This window comes from Thermobia domestica, chromosome 7 (genome assembly GCF_964235325.1).
Source record: "Thermobia domestica chromosome 7, izTheDome1.hap1.1, whole genome shotgun sequence".
Taxonomy (NCBI): domain Eukaryota; kingdom Metazoa; phylum Arthropoda; class Insecta; order Zygentoma; family Lepismatidae; genus Thermobia; species Thermobia domestica.
Genome location: NC_137460.1, coordinates 288293817 through 288314720, shown reverse-complemented (window position 1 = coordinate 288314720; position 20904 = coordinate 288293817). Strand labels below are relative to the sequence as shown.

General features: G+C 35.7%; 1 protein-coding gene across 11 annotated transcripts in view; it reads left to right on the top strand.

The window, feature by feature from the left end:
* LOC145691011 (uncharacterized) overlaps nucleotides 1-20904 on the top strand; it is an 84012-nt gene that overhangs the window by 16734 nt on the left and 46374 nt on the right. For 10 of the 11 annotated variants that reach the window (XM_081766518.1, XM_081766515.1, XM_081766514.1 and 7 more), the window contains one exon: nucleotides 17417-17925. In XM_081766518.1, coding sequence (XP_081622644.1) covers nucleotides 17417-17925 — 509 coding nt within the window. Of the gene's footprint in view, nucleotides 1-11312; nucleotides 11395-17416; nucleotides 17926-20904 lie in introns of those variants that run through there. The other variant, XM_081766521.1, reaches the window with a different exon arrangement.

The window sequence follows — 20904 nt, the reverse complement described above, 5'->3', positions numbered from 1 at the left end:
ACTTTTTAAGTTTACGCGCATACCCACTGTTGCTAATGCACCTGCTTCCTACAGACGCATCCCTGCACAAGTCCACCAGTTCATCTTATTCTGAACGTAGTGGTGTCCACGAGACCAGAAATTTCTCGTCTCGTCTTGATTATAATCTCGAATACCACACGAGAAGTACCTTTTTAAATTTGAGACGAGGGAAGAAATACAAGAATTATCTATTCGTTTTCGAGACGAGAAATTTCTCGAGTCCCGTGGGCAGCACTGATTCACCCAGGTTTTAATCTCAAACTGTTTAAGTGTTACATAATTCATATGTAAAAACCTACAAATTGGTAAAATGACGATACGAAAGCAATGAAGAGCATTTATCTACGTTTAAAATATGCAATATGGTTTAAATGTTATTATACCACATTATTCGTGGACCAGTCGTGACGTAGAACGGATGTGATAGCTTCCAGATAAAATTAAAGAAAAATTAGGGCATAATTTTTTTAAACATAAATTACCAAAACAGAACAATAAAATGTCGAGGCAAGAGCGAAAGAAGTCTTCGACGATCGGGACATGACGAGACCTATTAAATTTAGGAGACGAGACGAGAAAACCTTACTTCTCGTCTCACCTCGTCTCATGGGGAACACTATTTGAACGAAATAGATTCTTGCTTGTAGTGACTACCTGGCAGATATTGGTGCAATATTTTTTGATATGAATAATCGATTTTATGGCATATCAATCTGCAAGTGTCTCATCAATCTGTACGCTATTATTGGGGCATTAGCCAAGAACAGAACCCTGTAGAATGCATTACGTTACTATTTAGAAATAAAATCTTTGTGTTTTACGCCCCTCGGTTATGCCGACTAGGCTAAAGGAGACGGTGATGATGAGAATGAATGAAATGGTGGAATGAAGAAAGTGAGAGAAAATGAGAAAAACCACGTAGATGATGTTTATCCAACACAAAGCCCACTTGGTGCGATCTGAGATCGAACCGGGGAGCACACACACACACCAGAGGTGAGCGCTCTACCACTGAGCCACCGCGGTCCCCGTCATTCTTTAGGCCATAATAACTTATGTAGAAGAATTCTTGAAATTTCCATTTCCTTAATCTGCACGGGGTTTATTAAACTTCCAAACTATTCTATGCAAAAGTATTGGAAGTCTAATAGAATGGCTATGTCAGTCTGTCTGTTAACAGGTATCACACCAAAACCGGCAAGAGATGTGGAGAAGGGTTTTCTGGTATCGATTTAGTGTCCTAAGAATAGGTTCCATCTCCTCCCTCAATCTTCTATATAAATAGGAAGTGATAGAGATGGACCACTTACGGGCCATAAATCAAAAACTAAAATGTAACCGACCGATTACCGGTTACATTTCTGTTTAAGTTGGTTCCCGTATTTTAATGTTTACCGGTGGTTTACGCAGTGTTAAAGTTGGTTATTGTATTGTAATACTGCGCCCTAATGTTTCTAAAGATTGTTTTTACGTTAATTTGTTTCGTTGCCAATGAAATAAATGGTGCAAAGGGTGATTAGTCTTATATGAAAGATGCAAACACACCAATAATTTACCATTAAATTTCGAACTGTCTTTTCTGCAATTGCTCGCGTCACTGCACTAATTTCATTCATATGCTTGTATAGTAACATTTAATTTATACTTTACTTTACCTTATATAATTCTGTCAGTGGTTCACAGTTGTCATGCTGCCTATTATCAATTTGATGTGCATTTGTTGTTTATTCTGATGTTCATTTGGTACTCCTTCTGGCTATCATCACGAGGGGGCACTCGAATCGCTGTCAAGTAATCGTTGTTAACTAAGATGGCGGACAAGCTTGTAGTTAGATCGACTTAGTGTCATGACAACCGCGTAAACGAAACCGGACAAATATAGGTGAGTTAAACTTTTTTATCATATTTAAAAATTATAGAATCCGGATATTAAGTACCATGTATAAATCAGTTTGTTTCGAAGGCTAAGTGTCGGTATTGACATGTAATGGTTATAAATATTATTTCAATCGTGGTCACATATCTAGTATCGAAAACACGTTTATAAAGGTCTGGTATTGTGAAAAAGATGACGTAGTTCACCACCATGAGATAAAGAATACAGAAGGCGGTCTGAGTTAGGCTCCTCTAAATTTGGGAAAATTTGATAGCTAAAACACTTCTGGAAGTCAACCTTGTCTAAATTTTAATATTTTGGTCAACCTGAATAAGTAGAAGAAAAAGGAAAAGAAAAATCGAGAAGCCTGACTTCAAAATTAATTTAAACACCGTTAGGCCCAAGGCCGCCAAATACCATCTCCGCCATTACTGGTGAAGTATAGTGATGGCAAGGGGGATGTAATTCTTCAAAGTTGACGACAATGGGCCACACGGACGGTCTCCTACGACTGTAGGGTATCGAACTGGTGATCCAGTGGCATCAATTCTTTTGAAGTTTAAGAAGTGGATATACGAAATCTGCCTATTGAACTGAAAGATTGGACTTGCATAACCTGTGGAACTTCCTAACTGGTAATATCTTTTCTTTGTTTTTCCTTGTTTAATCATGAAGTGCTTCAAGATTACTATGCGTAGTTAAATCGAAAAGCGTTACGCGTCTTTCAAGCTCATTGTCATAGTCCACTTAGGTACTAATGATTGCATGCCATAAGCATGTATGATCGAAGTACGAAATCTTATGTACTTGATACGTAAACCTGAAAATCTTGTGTGTTGATACGGTAAACCTTTACTTTGCACGCACCCTTCCATAGTAATGTACTTTAAGATTTTTGAATGTTAGGTTAGGTAAGCTCAGTTAAACGCATGTCCCTTGATGATGTTTTTATTTTGTAAAATATTTGCTGTAGGTTAGGTTAGGTCAAACTTAAATGTGTGAACCATAATATTTATGTCGGCTAGGTTATGAAATTAAATTTTGTCTGTGCTTTCGAATCTAATATGTGTCTGTAGGTAGGTAAAATTTGAATTTAAAGAAGAAGTGTCCCATAATATTTTGGTTAGGTTAGAGAATTTAATTTTTGTCTGTGATGCCAGATCTAATATGTGCCTTTTATTTTGTCATGTGATATATTTTATTTTGCCGGGGTGAACTTCACTTTCAACGCACTTGTGATAACTTGACGGTTTATGTTAGAATATTAAATGCTCCGTAACGTATGTCATTGATAAGTGGTAATGATGATGAAGTTTCTTTGAGAGTGTCTCATATATATATATATATATATATTACTGTGTCCTTTCTTTTAAAATACATTTGTGTAGGTTAGGGAAAAGTATATCGTAAGTGTAGAGCCGGTAACAATTGTACTTTGAACGTGTTTTCCATATTTTGCCGTGTGCCCTTTTGATCTTATTTCGTAATATAGTTTGTATGTGCGCTTTCCATATTTCATCGGGTGCTCTTTAATATTGATTTGTAATACATTTCTACATGCGCAATATGTGTGAAATCGGGAAAATTGTACTTTTAACGTGTTTATTATTTAGTGATGTGCCCTTTTCATAGTATCTCGTAACGTGCTCGTAATTTAAAATTCTCTTTCGTGTGTCTTGTCATATTGTTTTCGCAACATATATTCAGTATGGTCGGTTAGGAAAATTTAAAAGAAAATTTACGTATTCTTTGATGTTGATATCGGTCTGTGCTGATCCGGTGAAATTTTATTTGGACATACCTTTGGATTTAATATCATTATTTCTAGAACTATCACTTCGTGCGACGTTTTTTTTTTTTTTTTCTTTCGTTTCTTCCTTCGGTAGGTAGATGTTTACTTTGAGCCATGATTATAATTACGTGCCTATCCAATCCATTAAACATATATTTTGCCTCATCGAAACTAGTAACGTTGGAATATGTCTCAACTTGCTTCCCCCAATTAGAATATGATTCCTTACGCGTATCCATCCCTATTCAAGCTTAACTGATTATGAACAGAAACAATAATAAGTTAAAATAATAATAGTTGGAAAGGCGTTCTAATATTTGAACCTGTCGAATAGATTTTTTTTTCACTCACTATACATTTGTAAATATTTCATTCTTCATTGATAACAGTGTTTTTCACGTTATATGTATTATGAAAATGATGAATAGGCTAATGTGAAGTAATAATACTACTTATTCATGTTAAGTTAAAAGAATGACGTTGTAGTAGTAATGATATGGCCTATGTTTGTATTTCATTTGATATGCGACAGGGATATCATAAAGAACGAACGCTCGATTAAGATGTTTATTTATAAATATAGAAGTAGAGAGGATGGATCGCAAATTTTGTGTTAGTATTAAGAGTTTCCTATATGTATTAAAGTTGAGAATCATGTCTGATAATCTGAATATGTTAAACCGTTATGATGACATAATTTCATAAAATGTTGATAGAGTATCTTCGAGATACCACGATGGAGGCAAATGTTTAATATTGTTTTTTTTTAAAATGTTTAATATTGTAATTAACGATTGGCACGAATAAATAGTCATACAAATTCAGCTCTATAATTTCAAAAATAATCTATACAATTAAAATTTATGAAATTTTTTTTAAATTTTTTTTTTTTTTAACTTTAGTACTAATTAAGCTAAACAATGTTGACTCTTATTCTTGGTTGGCCACAAAACAAGAATCTGGAAACTTCTGATGATAAATAAGTCTAATATAACCTTGATTTTTTTTTTCAATACCCTGAAAACGTATTGTTATAAGTGGCGATACCATCCAGGATCTTTGATTTATTTCCGAGATGTTCTTGTTCCTGGAAACTCGATTTGTTATAAGTGGCTACACCAGCCAGGATTCTATTTACTTTAGCATTGAAACATAATAACTTAAAACCCGAGTTGTTATAATCGGCGATCCAATCCAGGATTTGCCTGATATGTATTCATTTCTTTTACGACCGTAAAATCGGTTTGTTATAAGTGGCGACCTCAGCTTTAGGATATTTGTTTAGTTGATAATTTGTGTTAGGATATGTATTAATATTTTTATAATTATTGTTTTGTGTGCCAAACTGAGATAAGTATGTGAAGTAATGAGTGGATTGATGATAATGAGCTATTAGACGCGTGACCCAATTAATGCAAAATGAGTGACGAAAGTCTTAGTGTAGATGGTTCTACCGAACACTTTAAATGTTGTGATAATAAATGTAATACTAGTGACAGTGTATCCATACGCTGTGAAACTTGTGATCAATGGTTCCACATCCGTTGTTTAAACATTCCTGATGAGGAACAGGAAGTGTTACGTACCACTAACAATAAATGGGTTTGCTTTGACTGCAAATTGGATGGTGCGTTGGATACGGAAACTGAACCACCTGTGGTGCGAAATCCGAAAAAGAAGGGTGTACCCGAAATTGAAATTGGTGGGGGACCATTGCTTAAAACGTTGATTGGGATCATTAAGGATTTGAGAACTGAAATGTCAGTTATGAATAATAAAATGGATGCTAACAAAAATGAATTAAAGGTAGACATTGTCACAATTAAAGAATCTTTGTCCGTGGTACAGGAGGATTTATCCACTGTCAAGCGTGAATTGAAACGTGAGGTGTCACAGTTAAGAACTGAATTGGAAGAGAGTAATCAAAATTTAGGCCAAACTGTAGAAAATGTCAAAGAGTTCTGTAGTAGAGAAGTAGATAATTTGCATGTTGAAATTACCAAAGTTAGATCAGACTTAGAAAATACAAGTAAAATTTGTAAAGAAACTGCCGAAACTGTAGATTGTAAGGTTGAAACTTTGGCTAAAGATATCGAAACTCTGAAAGGTGACATTAGTAAAGTAAATGTAAGGTTAAACAGTGAACTTCAAAATGTAAAAGAGAGGCAAGTTGAGGAACATAGACAATTTCGGGAAACTAATGAGAAGACAGTCAACATGATACAATCGATAGAAAAGGATGTAATTGATGCGTATCGTCATAGTCGTGATCGATGTGAACGAAATGCCGAAACCTTGAAAAATTTGATCGAGAACCGTGGTAATCTAAATTTAACTGAAACTCCTTTTGAAAGTTGTAGATCGGTTCGAAATGATAAGGCACTGCCGAGAACTCCGGTATTCAAACTTGATGAAATTTTAGCGAATGACACCGAGAATGACATGAATTATTCTTCATCTCCTTCGTCGGATTCTGAAAAATGCCGCAAGGAATTTCGCAGGGCTAATCGTCTGAAGAAGATGAAAAAGACAAAGAAATCGGTTCGTACGGGTATGAGTGAGAATCAGTGTGGTCATAGAGATTTGGTCATTAACGATCAGGACAATCCAGTAAGTTTGGAGTTAAATCAAAAGATTAAGCCTTGGGAAACTAGTCCTTCTTATAAAAGGGGGGCTGGCACGTATCTCAAAGAAATTCATCACTTCCCAAAATTTGACGGTCAATTGACGCAAGGGGTAGCACAAATTTTCTTAGATGATCTTTTACAAACGATGAGTATGTACGTTCTCACGGATAGAGATCGTGTATATATAGTGGGACGAGTTCTAGAAAAGTCAGCTAAAATTTGGTATCGTAGTGTCGCCTCTCAAATCAAGTCTTTCTCTGACTTCGTGCGGCTTTTCAAGCTTCAATACATATCGGAACGACTAGAGAGGGCACAAAAGCGCCACCTCTACTCGTTACGGTATGATAAGGCAAAACATGCTTCCTTGTTAGGTTTTGTGAGGCATATTGTAGAAAAATATAATTCAATTGTGACTTCGCCTTCAGATCAAGAGTTGAAAGATCTGATTTTAGACTGCCTTCCTGAGGAAGAAGCCAAAATTTTGAAACTAGGCTCAGTTAGCACGGTGCAAGACTTGATGTTACGAATAGCTGAGTTAGAGTGTAGTCCGACTCCCTCGTTAGGAAATCAGGGCGATCAAAAATTTCAACCTAGGAAACCACAGGTTAGGAAAACATTCTTCTTACCTAATAGCTCTAGTCGAACTGACAATGCAGTACAGACCGAGCCGATTTGCAATGAAGGTAGTGTACAATTTGGAAATAAACCTCAAAATTTTAACGGGAAATTATATCGTAATAGCTGGAAAAGAAATCGGAACCAAAAACAAGGATGGGATAAAAATAGAAATAATAACTTCAGACCCATGAACGGTATTCAGCCGGTTCCGATGTATGGGGGTGTACCAGTACCAGTACCATATACGGTACCGGGCATGTATAACTTTAGTAGTATGAAACCGGTTATGATGCCAGGTCCTTCCGTTACTATGGTAACTTCTTCGTTTCCCCAAAACTTACCTGTTGTGACTACTGTCACTTCCGCTTTACGTCCACCGTACCCTTCGGTGACTGCGGAACCAACAAGTCCGGTAGTTGTTTCGGAAAACATGTTGAGCAGTCGTCACTAAGGGGAGACGACGGCTGCTCCAACCAACTTCTCTCCCCGAATCAAAATGTTAGTAAACTTTATTCTTTTGAGAAAGAAAATGTGTCGATTGAAAATGAGTCTTCCTTGAAATTACTGACATATTTTGTGTTAAAAGAGGAAGAAGGGAATATGTCCAAACAAGATTTCGAGATATTTCCTTCCCCTTCTATAGATTGCAAGGTGGGGGAAATGCAAATTAAGTGTATCCTTGACACGGGCGCTGAGTTAAATCTTTTAAATTATAATATTTGGCAGAACCTACAAAATTCCTTTCGTTCGGCAAAACTCAAACCAGTGCCAAGTGTACACTTAACTGCGTTTGCAGGCAAAGATAATTTTCCTGTTAAGGGATTGCTTGAATTAACCTTGAACATACAAGATAATCTTTTTAATGTCCCAGTCTTTGTCGTGAAGGACATGAAAGCTGGGCTGTTATTAGGCTCGCCATTCTTTGCTAAGTTTAGAGTTACTTTGGATAGTCATAACAGAAAGTTAATCTTGAAAAATAATAGTGAGGAAGAAGTAACTTTGGATATCTCTTATCCAAAGATACTCCTTGTTCATTTAGATACTAATTCGAAATTATGTGAACCTAACCAAATTCTTTCTTCTTCTCACGAACAATGTAGAGATTACGGTGAGATTTCTGAACTCGAAATCAAAGAATACATTAAAAGTCGCGATGATTTAGATGATGATATAAAATTAAAATTAGAAAATTTGCTCCTTAAATTCAAGCACTTATTTTGTGAATATTCCAAACCCATTCGATGCGAACCTTATAAAATAGAATTAACAGACCAAGAACCCGTGGTCGGAAAGATCTATCCAATCCCTCAGGCTATGCAAAAAGAGTTTGAGGAGGAGTTGAATAAATGGATAAGGTTGGGGATAGCTAAAGAACATCCTAGCAGTTACCGCAATCCGATACATTGCGTTAGAAAGTCTTCTGGAGGTGTTAGGCCTGTAATCGACCTCAGATTATTGAACTTACAGGTCGTAAGTCCTAAAATACAGGTCGAACCTATTAATGAAATTCTCACTCGCATCTCTGGAGCTAAAATCTTCAGCTCCATGGATGCTACAATGGGATATTATGGTATTCGACTACATCCAGATTCCTTCGCATCCACAAGCTTTATATATTTAGGCCGACAGTATGTACTATGCGTCCTTCCAATGGGTTTAAAGTCAAGTTCTAGTATCTTCCAAAATGTGATGAACTCATATTTTGGACTAGATACTAGACATTTTGTTGTAGTATATCTGGACGATTTAATGTGCTTTAGTTCTACTTTCGATGAGCATTTCATTCATTTAGAACAACTTTTTGAAATTCTAACCTTTGGAAATTTTGCGCTCAATTTCAAGAAGTGTCAGTTCGTCAAGTCTGAAATTTTATTTTTGGGACACGTTGTGAATGGGAAGGAATTAAAGCCAAATCCCAAACATAATGAAGCGATAAAGTACTTTCCGATACCGAAAACCAAGAAGAAACTTAGATCCTTCTTGGGCATTCTTTCTTGGCGGAGAAAATTCGTTCCTCAGTTCGCTGCTCTAACAGCGCCGTTTTTCGATTTGTTAAAGAAAGACAAGAAATATTGTCTAACTGAGGAATTGCTGAATAGATTCCAACAATTGAGGGAATTGTTGAGTGAGCCTCCAGCGCTCAGTCAACCCAATTTCGATCAACCCTTTCACTTATTTTCAGATGCGTCTCTAGAAAATTTGGCCGGCTATCTGGCTCAGTATGATGATACTGGAGAACTTCTCGTTATCGGATACGCAAGTAGAAAATTAAAGTTGTATGAAGTTTCCTATTCGATTTTTCAACTGGAGTTGCTGGCAGTATTGTTTCTGTGCGAACATTTCTCATATTATATTTTAGGTAGAAAAGTTACAGTCCATTGTGACAACAGCGCAGTGACATACGCTTTTACGTTACAGAACTTAGATCCCCGAACCACAAAAATTTTATTAAAGTTACAGAGGTTCGATCTTCGGTTCGAGCACATAAAAGGGGTGGACAATAAAATAGCCGACATATTGAGTCGTAATACTCCGGAGCTCCCTGCCGAACCTGAAGAATACCATGTTAATTCTGTTAATTTTGTTAATTTTGTTTGTTATGATGAGAGCACGTGGTTCACTGTAAATGAGTTAATGCAAATGCAAGCGGGTGATAAGTGCTGTAACGAATTAAAAGCGAAAATGTCAGACAGTGCCGATTCTCGAATTCGTATAGTAAATAATTTGGTCTATATTCAAAATTCGAAAACGAAACGTTGGCTGCTAGTAATCCCAGAGTTATTGATTGAGAGAACGATTAGGAAGGTTCATGAAACGGGGCATTTTGGCGTTAGTAAATGTTTGAAATTAGTTCAGGAATTGTTTTTCTGGAAAGGACAAAAACGTACGTTCCAAAAGTTCATTAATAATTGTGAACTGTGTGCCCGAACGAAGTTCTCCAATAGAATTATTGCTCGTGAGGATCTACATATTGAGGCAGATAAGCCACATATCAAATTATGCATAGATCTCGTAGGAAAATTGCCATGTAGTTATGGATTCTACTACATCCTCTCAATTGTTGATGTCTATTCACGGTTTCTATGTTATTTGCCGCTGAGGAATGCCACAGCTGCTGAGATTGTTCGGACTCTAGAAAAGGAATATTTCTATCTCTTCCCTTACCCAAATTCTATCATATCCGACCAGGGCCCACAGTTCCTCTCGAACACGTGGAAGAATTACTGTAAGGATCACCAAATTCAGCATATTTTGGTCTCTCCGTACAACCCTTCTGGGAATGGCATTATCGAACGTTCGCATCGAGAACTCAACCGAATTATTCGATTATTGTGCAGCCATAATCACACTAAGTGGAAAACAGTGCTAAAGACGGCACAAGACCTCTTAAACTATTCTTATAATAGCACCATTGGATGCACACCTGCCGAGGTGTTCATTTCTTTTTCAGCTACCGATAGATTTCGAGAAAAATTTCCATGGCCGTCTGAACTGAAAACAGTAGAAAATTCTAAACGGCATATTCAGGTGGAACCCCGTTTGTTATCAAAACGAAAGCGAAAGTCGCAAAATAATGTGATTGAAATTAAGGAAATGGATTTGGTTATGGTCAAAACCCATTTTCAATCGGATGCGTTTAAGAAGGTCACACACAAGTACATGCCTGTATTCACGGGGCCTTTTGTTGTGACTCGAGTGCATCACAACTCTGTTTCTTTGAAAGATTTGGAGGGGAGAGAAGTGCCGACTCAAAATTTATCGAACGTAAAATTGTTCAACTGTTCTCCAGAAAAGAGAGAAGAATTATTAAAAGATTTTAAATAGTCATATATAAAAAAAAAGAGATATAATTTGTTGAAATGTTTTAAGAAGTTAAAAAAAAAAAAATTTCTTAAAGCCGCCGGGAAAAATGTAACCGACCGATTACCGGTTACATTTCTGTTTAAGTTGGTTCCCGTATTTTAATGTTTACCGGTGGTTTACGCAGTGTTAAAGTTGGTTATTGTATTGTAATACTGCGCCCTAATGTTTCTAAAGATTGTTTTTACGTTAATTTGTTTCGTTGCCAATGAAATAAATGGTGCAAAGGGTGATTAGTCTTATATGAAAGATGCAAACACACCAATAATTTACCATTAAATTTCGAACTGTCTTTTCTGCAATTGCTCGCGTCACTGCACTAATTTCATTCATATGCTTGTATAGTAACATTTAATTTATACTTTACTTTACCTTATATAATTCTGTCAGTGGTTCACAGTTGTCATGCTGCCTATTATCAATTTGATGTGCATTTGTTGTTTATTCTGATGTTCATTTGGTACTCCTTCTGGCTATCATCACGAGGGGGCACTCGAATCGCTGTCAAGTAATCGTTGTTAACTAAGATGGCGGACAAGCTTGTAGTTAGATCGACTTAGTGTCATGACAACCGCGTAAACGAAACCGGACAAATATAGGTGAGTTAAACTTTTTTATCATATTTAAAAATTATAGAATCCGGATATTAAGTACCATGTATAAATCAGTTTGTTTCGAAGGCTAAGTGTCGGTATTGACATGTAATGGTTATAAATATTATTTCAATCGTGGTCACATATCTAGTATCGAAAACACGTTTATAAAGGTCTGGTATTGTGAAAAAGATGACGTAGTTCACCACCATGAGATAAAGAATACAGAAGGCGGTCTGAGTTAGGCTCCTCTAAATTTGGGAAAATTTGATAGCTAAAACACTTCTGGAAGTCAACCTTGTCTAAATTTTAATATTTTGGTCAACCTGAATAAGTAGAAGAAAAAGGAAAAGAAAAATCGAGGAGCCTGACTTCAAAATTAATTTAAACACCGTTAGGCCCAAGGCCGCCAAATACCATCTCCGCCATTACTGGTGAAGTATAGTGATGGCAAGGGGGATGTAATTCTTCAAAGTTGACGACAATGGGCCACACGGACGGTCTCCTACGACTGTAGGGTATCGAACTGGTGATCCAGTGGCATCAATTCTTTTGAAGTTTAAGAAGTGGATATACGAAATCTGCCTATTGAACTGAAAGATTGGACTTGCATAACCTGTGGAACTTCCTAACTGGTAATATCTTTTCTTTGTTTTTCCTTGTTTAATCATGAAGTGCTTCAAGATTACTATGCGTAGTTAAATCGAAAAGCGTTACGCGTCTTTCAAGCTCATTGTCATAGTCCACTTAGGTACTAATGATTGCATGCCATAAGCATGTATGATCGAAGTACGAAATCTTATGTACTTGATACGTAAACCTGAAAATCTTGTGTGTTGATACGGTAAACCTTTACTTTGCACGCACCCTTCCATAGTAATGTACTTTAAGATTTTTGAATGTTAGGTTAGGTAAGCTCAGTTAAACGCATGTCCCTTGATGATGTTTTTATTTTGTAAAATATTTGCTGTAGGTTAGGTTAGGTCAAACTTAAATGTGTGAACCATAATATTTATGTCGGCTAGGTTATGAAATTAAATTTTGTCTGTGCTTTCGAATCTAATATGTGTCTGTAGGTAGGTAAAATTTGAATTTAAAGAAGAAGTGTCCCATAATATTTTGGTTAGGTTAGAGAATTTAATTTTTGTCTGTGATGCCAGATCTAATATGTGCCTTTTATTTTGTCATGTGATATATTTTATTTTGCCGGGGTGAACTTCACTTTCAACGCACTTGTGATAACTTGACGGTTTATGTTAGAATATTAAATGCTCCGTAACGTATGTCATTGATAAGTGGTAATGATGATGAAGTTTCTTTGAGAGTGTCTCATATATATATATATATATATATATATATATATATATATATATATATATATTACTGTGTCCTTTCTTTTAAAATACATTTGTGTAGGTTAGGGAAAAGTATATCGTAAGTGTAGAGCCGGTAACAATTGTACTTTGAACATGTTTTCCATATTTTGCCGTGTGCCCTTTTGATCTTATTTCGTAATATAGTTTGTATGTGCGCTTTCCATATTTCATCGGGTGCTCTTTAATATTGATTTGTAATACATTTCTACATGCGCAATATGTGTGAAATCGGGAAAATTGTACTTTTAACGTGTTTATTATTTAGTGATGTGCCCTTTTCATAGTATCTCGTAACGTGCTCGTAATTTAAAATTCTCTTTCGTGTGTCTTGTCATATTGTTTTCGCAACATATATTCAGTATGGTAGGTTAGGAAAATTTAAAAGAAAATTTACGTATTCTTTGATGTTGATATCGGTCTGTGCTGATCCGGTGAAATTTTATTTGGACATACCTTTGGATTTAATATCATTATTTCTAGAACTATCACTTCGTGCGACGTTTTTTTTTTTTTTTTTCTTTCGTTTCTTCCTTCGGTAGGTAGATGTTTACTTTGAGCCATGATTATAATTACGTGCCTATCCAATCCATTAAACATATATTTTGCCTCATCGAAACTAGTAACGTTGGAATATGTCTCAACTTGCTTCCCCCAATTAGAATATGATTCCTTACGCGTATCCATCCCTATTCAAGCTTAACTGATTATGAACAGAAACAATAATAAGTTAAAATAATAATAGTTGGAAAGGCGTTCTAATATTTGAACCTGTCGAATAGATTTTTTTTTTCACTCACTATACATTTGTAAATATTTCATTCTTCATTGATAACAGTGTTTTTCACGTTATATGTATTATGAAAATGATGAATAGGCTAATGTGAAGTAATAATACTACTTATTCATGTTAAGTTAAAAGAATGACGTTGTAGTAGTAATGATATGGCCTATGTTTGTATTTCATTTGATATGCGACAGGGATATCATAAAGAACGAACGCTCGATTAAGATGTTTATTTATAAATATAGAAGTAGAGAGGATGGATCGCAAATTTTGTGTTAGTATTAAGAGTTTCCTATATGTATTAAAGTTGAGAATCATGTCTGATAATCTGAATATGTTAAACCGTTATGATGACATAATTTCATAAAATGTTGATAGAGTATCTTCGAGATACCACGATGGAGGCAAATGTTTAATATTGTTTTTTTTTTAAATGTTTAATATTGTAATTAACGATTGGCACGAATAAATAGTCATACAAATTCAGCTCTATAATTTCAAAAATAATCTATACAATTAAAATTTATGAAATTTTTTTTAAATTTTTTTTTTTTATTTTAGTACTAATTAAGCTAAACAATGTTGACTCTTATTCTTGGTTGGCCACAAAACAAGAATCTGGAAACTTCTGATGATAAATAAGTCTAATATAACCTTGATTTTTTTTTTTTTTCAATACCCTGAAAACGTATTGTTATAAGTGGCGATACCATCCAGGATCTTTGATTTATTTCCGAGATGTTCTTGTTCCTGGAAACTCGATTTGTTATAAGTGGCTACACCAGCCAGGATTCTATTTACTTTAGCATTGAAACATAATAACTTAAAACCCGAGTTGTTATAATCGGCGATCCAATCCAGGATTTGCCTGATATGTATTCATTTCTTTTACGACCGTAAAATCGGTTTGTTATAATATTAGTTAGCGACGAGCGGTTTTAGGGAATTGATTCAACGTCTTTAGAAAATATACCATCTCCATTCCTATCTCTCTTATTGAAAGCCGGAACTGGTAGAAATTTACTACTATTTCCGGTTTCAATATTAATTGTCATAGAGCATAAACGACAGGATATATCGAAAAGCAGTTCTCGGTCGTTTTCTTACACATATATTAAGTATATATTACATAGTATCGATTTCTATGTAAACGTTTCAGTTACTGCGACAAAAAAGCTAGTTTATTCTACAATGTACAGTTCGAAACTACTTTTATAAGATGAACACTTCCATCACTTAAAAGCAACAAAGACAGGTTTTCTAAAACGTTCATACGTCGTTAGCTCCAATATGCCTGTACAGGTAGCTATTCGCGGAAATGTTTACGTACAGTCAATGAAATCTTTAAGATCTATGAAGAGAAAGAAAACAGATTTTGCTCTTTTCTGCTCTCAACCTGCATTCCATCAGTTTCTTTATCTCAGAAGACAACTCAAAGTTCGCGCACATAACTAGCGGGGGACAGAGAATGAAAGAAACCTACCTGGTTAGCCTCCTATCTGCTGTTCTGCGTTGTTGCAAAATGTAGGGCCATGTATTAAACAACATTTAAATGGAAGAAAATTAATTTTTAATTAGCGCCCTCTAATATTACTCTAGCAAGAAAAAGTAAACGTGAACATGCTATATTGATACTAACAAACATTTGGACGAATTTTGAATGTATAAAATAAATAGTTTTCATAATATTTTGGAAAGAAATATGCCATGTTGTTATATAGGGAAATCCCAACGCATTCCGAGTGTTGGACATAGCCTTAAAACTTAAGAAACATTGTTTGGGATTGAAATAGGTTAACGATTGGGGTTTAATTCAAAATTCAACCCCAATACTTTCACTTAAATGACATGATTAGCATTTAATACTAATTCCTAATGTTTTTCCTTCAGTTCGTGACTTGTAGTATACGAGGAGAAAGATTTAATTTAAATCAAAAAATCAATTTAAATCAAAGAAATGAACAAAAATGATTTTTTTTTAAGAAAATCATAATTTTTTCCAGCCTGCACACAATACATACATGTAAAATAATGGCTGTGACAATCTTTACTTTAGCATAAGCTAACACCACTTTGTCATATATCTTCAGTTAACGTCTTCAGTCAAACGATTTAAGTTACTTTTAGTGTTTATATCTTCTATATTGTATATTGCTTTTATGCATTCATTCAGATTTCCTACCGAGACGGAGGATAATTATTGATATCGGCAAAGTATTGGTGATAATTTGTTGTATTTCTTGTAAACAGTTCCGGAAATAGTTTTTTCTTAATGTTTACCAGGCGCTTGCATCCTCATGGCAATTGAAAAGTTATGTAGCTGCTAAGGTTTCTACCAGGAAAAATTATATAAATTATTGAAATGAGTTTAGTGTTAGAAAAAGCTATTCTAATTATATATATATACATATATATATATATATATATATATATATATATATATATATATATATATATATATATATATATATATATATATATATATATATAAAAGCGTGTCTCTTTATATACGTGGGCCGCTTCTCTTCAAGTGCTAATAAATCTGATACATAGAAAATACGAATGTGGCTAACGTGGAATTAATTATAATCCCTCACCGTAATCTTCTGTTGCATCTGGCACAAATTGTATGCATAATTTTGTGATATAGTCCCAAGAATAGGACCGAAATAGTACTGGAGATGTTTCGTAAGCGTTTCTATTGCATTGATTTGTTTATTTTAGTGAGAACGAATCATAACAAGAATTTATACCTGTCAAATAAGAGAGTTGCACAAATACCTCCCAGTAAAAGTCCTGTCTTGTGACGTATGGTATCTGATTTAGCAGGTGATGAGGTCTCTTTTGCTTCATAGCAACAAGCCTTGGAGATGATTTGCTAATATCATCATCATCTTTACATTTACAGTCACTTGTTTCGATTTCTTTGAACGTGATGAAGACGAATTACGTAATTCGTTTCGTTTGTAGATGTGTGCACTTCCCCAGATTTACGCGTCATTAAGATGGTGTTGCACCCATTTCTGCGGTAGGCATCCCAGGCAATTTTGTTAACTCCTGGTACATAGCTGATGGTGAAATGTTCATTGGAATTGTCCTAATTCTTTACATAGGCATGGAAGTTCATTTTCTTAGTAGTCCTGTGTAAAGTGGATCCAGGGAATTCGGGTCCATTGCACTGCAATGGTACTCTGCATCTCATTATGTGGTGGTGCCTTGAAATACCCTTGACAATACGGCCACAGTGTGGTATGAAAGAGCTTAATCGCCAAAAGCTTCCTGTAATCCCTTGTATTCGGATTTTTAATGCGTTCCCTTCATCTGTAATTTGAAATTTTATTCAGTACTCGCTCGTTCTGGCATTAAACACGATAGGGGCGATTAAATACACAATATTAACTGCGTTGAGTTCACTGACATGGAGTAATAATATTGTCGCAATGGCTCAGTGGTAGGGCGTTCACCTCTGGTGCATGGGATCCCTGGTTCGATCCCAGCTCGCGCCAAGTGGACTTTGTGGTGGACAAACACCGTGCGTGGTTTTTCTCAGGGTTCTCCCGTTTTCTTTATTCCGCCCTTTCCTTCATTTCTCATCATCACCGTCTCCTTTACCCTAGCAAGCATAACCGTGAGACGTAAAACTTGAAGATTTCGTTTCATTTTTATGGAGAAATAATCTGCAATTTACCTGTGGACACGGGTACAAGTCTCTACAACACCACTTGTTTGTCATTTGTCACAATTTTATTAGACGAGCGTGTTCCAGCAATGTTGCTAGTTAAAAAAAAAGCAGCCCTCATAAAATAAATTGTTGAACTGTGCATTCAAATATATTATTTATTTATTTATTTATTTATTATATTTTTAGGGTGGAAGTTGTTACTGAAACAGCGAATAAACCAGCTCCATTGATGAATGCAGTAGGTGAAAAACAGTTTGAAATCAGGTTTATTTCTTCGGACGATCCAGTCCCCAACAAACGAAGCAAAGTGACAGTGATACGAAAGGTCGGTACTAAAAAGGTGAACACTCAGTCAGTTCCTAAAGTGATTGTGAAAGACGAACAACTAAAATGTAAAATCTGTCAGCAAGTCTTTCGAACACCTGCAGAATTGAAGTCTGTTAGGAGTCAATACGTTTGCAACTACTGTTACAAGATATTTGGAAATTCCTGTGAGGGAAAACAGTCTACTGAACATTTTGAAAGTAAAAAACAACCACCATGTGAGAGTAGAGTTTTACATGTTAGTGACAACTCTTCTGTGCCAAAACAAGATTCCGTTCTTGCAAAAGTGGAGACAAGTGATAAGGTTCCTACATCTACCCTCAAGAATAACCAACAGCCTAGTCAGAAATGTTCCGCAAAATCCAGTACAAGTGAGTTTTTTTCGTCTCTTGAGATGTAGGTTATTCTTTATCTTATTGAGTAAATGTCATCAAGACAAAGTTAGATGTTATACCTAATTTAATAGTTGTCTAATAATAGTTTGTAGATGTTAATGGTACAGGTCTTATTTAGATTATTATAACTGCACGTAGAAGATGAAATATAAGCGGAATTTTACTGTTACAACCTCCGGCACAGCTGAAGAACTCATATTGTAGAATGAAACTATTTACCTAAAGTTGCGTACTCTTAGCTTATTTGGACCAACATAAGATGTCATTTCATTCGCTACTGGGTTTACGGATTCTTACGGCAGGTGGGTACGGAATTTCATATATGTTATTTTCAACAAACTTACCAGTAAAAAGATCGTTACCTAATTCTCTGTGTGTGTCTGTCTGTCTGTTTATTTGCGTTTTATTTATTTATTTATTTATTTTTTAAATTTTGAGCTCTCTATTCGATAGAGTATCAAAAACTATGTGAGAAAATGATGGAATCTTACGCGTCAATCTTGCCGTTCCCGAGATATTGGCCAAAATATAGTTCCGGTTTCGAGAGATAGGGGCCATATCTCGGAAACCGTAAGTTGTGCAGAGATCATATTGGTGTTGATCAATACCTAAGAGGATGAACATTTTGATACCAAATAGTAACCGGTGGCCACTGTCCAACTGACCACCGTTCCCCATATGTTGGCCAAAAAAGTTCAAATTTCGGGAGATTTAAGGGGCCATACCTTGGGAGCCGTAAGTCATAGGAAGAGATATTTTGCGAGAAACAGAAGAAGGTGCTGATAAAAAAAATTACTTTTACATGTACGAACAGTCACAGTTATCCTTCCCGTTCCGTCTCCATATTTTTTTAGTTCGTTCATTAATGCTCTTGGAGCATTCTCAACTGGTGTATTCTTCTTTGTTACATACTCAAAATCTAATATCAAAATTATGAAAAAAAAACGCATATTATTTGCTCAGCTTTCACTCCTAGCGTGTGCTTATCATTTTATGTGTATTGTGATTTCATAAATACACGCTAGTAATGGAAGTTGGACAAATCGTGTGTTTTTATTTTGTTGTTAGTTTTTGAGTATGTAACAAAGAAGACTAAAAATAACATATATGAAATTCCGTAGCCACCTTTATAAGGAGCTGTAAGCCCAGTAGCAGACGTAGCACATGAAACATTGACATCATAGATTGCTCCGAGTAGTACAGGGTGATAAGAAACGGGAAATTTTGAAAGTTGTGTTGGCAAACGTGTGCGTTTTGGTAACACTGAATAACGTACGCCAGCCTGTCAACGATTCCCTGTCATTTAGTTATTATGAATGCTTAGAGTGGTGCATAATGTGCTTGCGCGATCAAAGCGTTTTATAAGAACAATAAGCATGGAGGGACACGTAGAGAATTCCGCCGTCATTTTAATTTAGGCCGCCACGGGCACAAGACAATTCTATGGAGCTACACCAACGTTCATTCATTGCACAATAACAAAGTTACTGTGTGGTGTGCTACCTCATCATACGGTGTGATGGGCCTTTATTGTTTTGAGGACGAGAGTGGCAATGCGATTATTGTCACATCGAATCGTTACGTCGCGTGCAACAACTAAAAGAATTCCACAAATTATCGAAACACCCTGGTTTCAACAAGATGGATTAACGTTCCGCACAGCACGAATATTGATGACTGCTGTACGCCAATTGTTTGGAGAATGTGTAATTTCAAATAATGGTATCATTCAATGGCCTCCCAGATCTGATTTGTGTGTGCGTGTTCTAAAATGGCACTATTTTTACTGTGACATGAAATATTTTTTAAAGAAAAATTGTTTTCATGAAATTATTCAATTTTCGAAATATCCCGTTTGTTTGTTTTTCCTATCACCCTGTATATGTTACGTAAAAAATGAAATATAGAATGTGTCTTGTCAGTATAAACCGTCCTAGGATCTGTGTTATAAATAAATTCAAGAAGTACTCCTCTATTCCTGTTAAGAATTATTCGTTCAAAAATTTTATTCCTTGAATTTTCACTGTCTATGCTCGCAGTATTATCAAAATATATGTAAAAGCTTAAGTGGAAGTAAGATGACCGGAATAGATTACACAGCTATCAGCCAGGCAAATTAATATATTTTCACTTCTAAACATAAACATCTTTAGCTTCCACTACGGAATAGTATAAGTGGAATAGTGTATCAATATAGTACCTGGTATATACATCAATATAGTATATACTGGGTGTACCAGAAGTAGTGACTCATCTTTTAAGTGATCAGTACATTTTTATTATAAACAAGAATAACATGAAACAAAATTGTAGGTACAGAGGAATGATGTAAAAATCAAATGCTTTATAGTATCTAATCCCTATTGTCCATTTGGAGGCCCACCTGGCGGCCATTTACATCGTTGCATGCCTGCATCTGGAGATGCACATTTCTGCACGCATGCACATCTGAACGGGAATGTTGTTAAATTCCTCGGTGATTCGCGCCGTCAATTCCGCAGCACTGTTTATGGGTCTTGTATATACCTTGTCCTTGAAATGTCGTCATAGGAAGAAGTCGGGAGGGGTGAAGTCCGGTGATAGTGGCGGCCACTCCACTGTTCCCCGACGACCAATCTATCGCCCGGGAAAGGTGGTGTTCAAAACGTTATGGACAATCCGGGCAAAGTATGGTGGATCACAATCATGCTGCCAGCACAATGTGTCAAAATCATCCCTCTCCTGCAACAGAGGTTTCACAGACTCTTTGAGTAAGTTAAAGTACGTCTCCCCAATCACCGAAACTGCACCTAACAACTGTCATTACTTCTCAGACACCCTGTAGTATAAGTGGTGTATTAGTCTTGAAATAATTGTTTCTTTCGTGGTTACTGCTGACATTGAAGCTGTCAATAATGTTAGACTGTGTTTACATAGTTAACTGTCTAATTCCCCTCCAACATTGCCATATTCAGT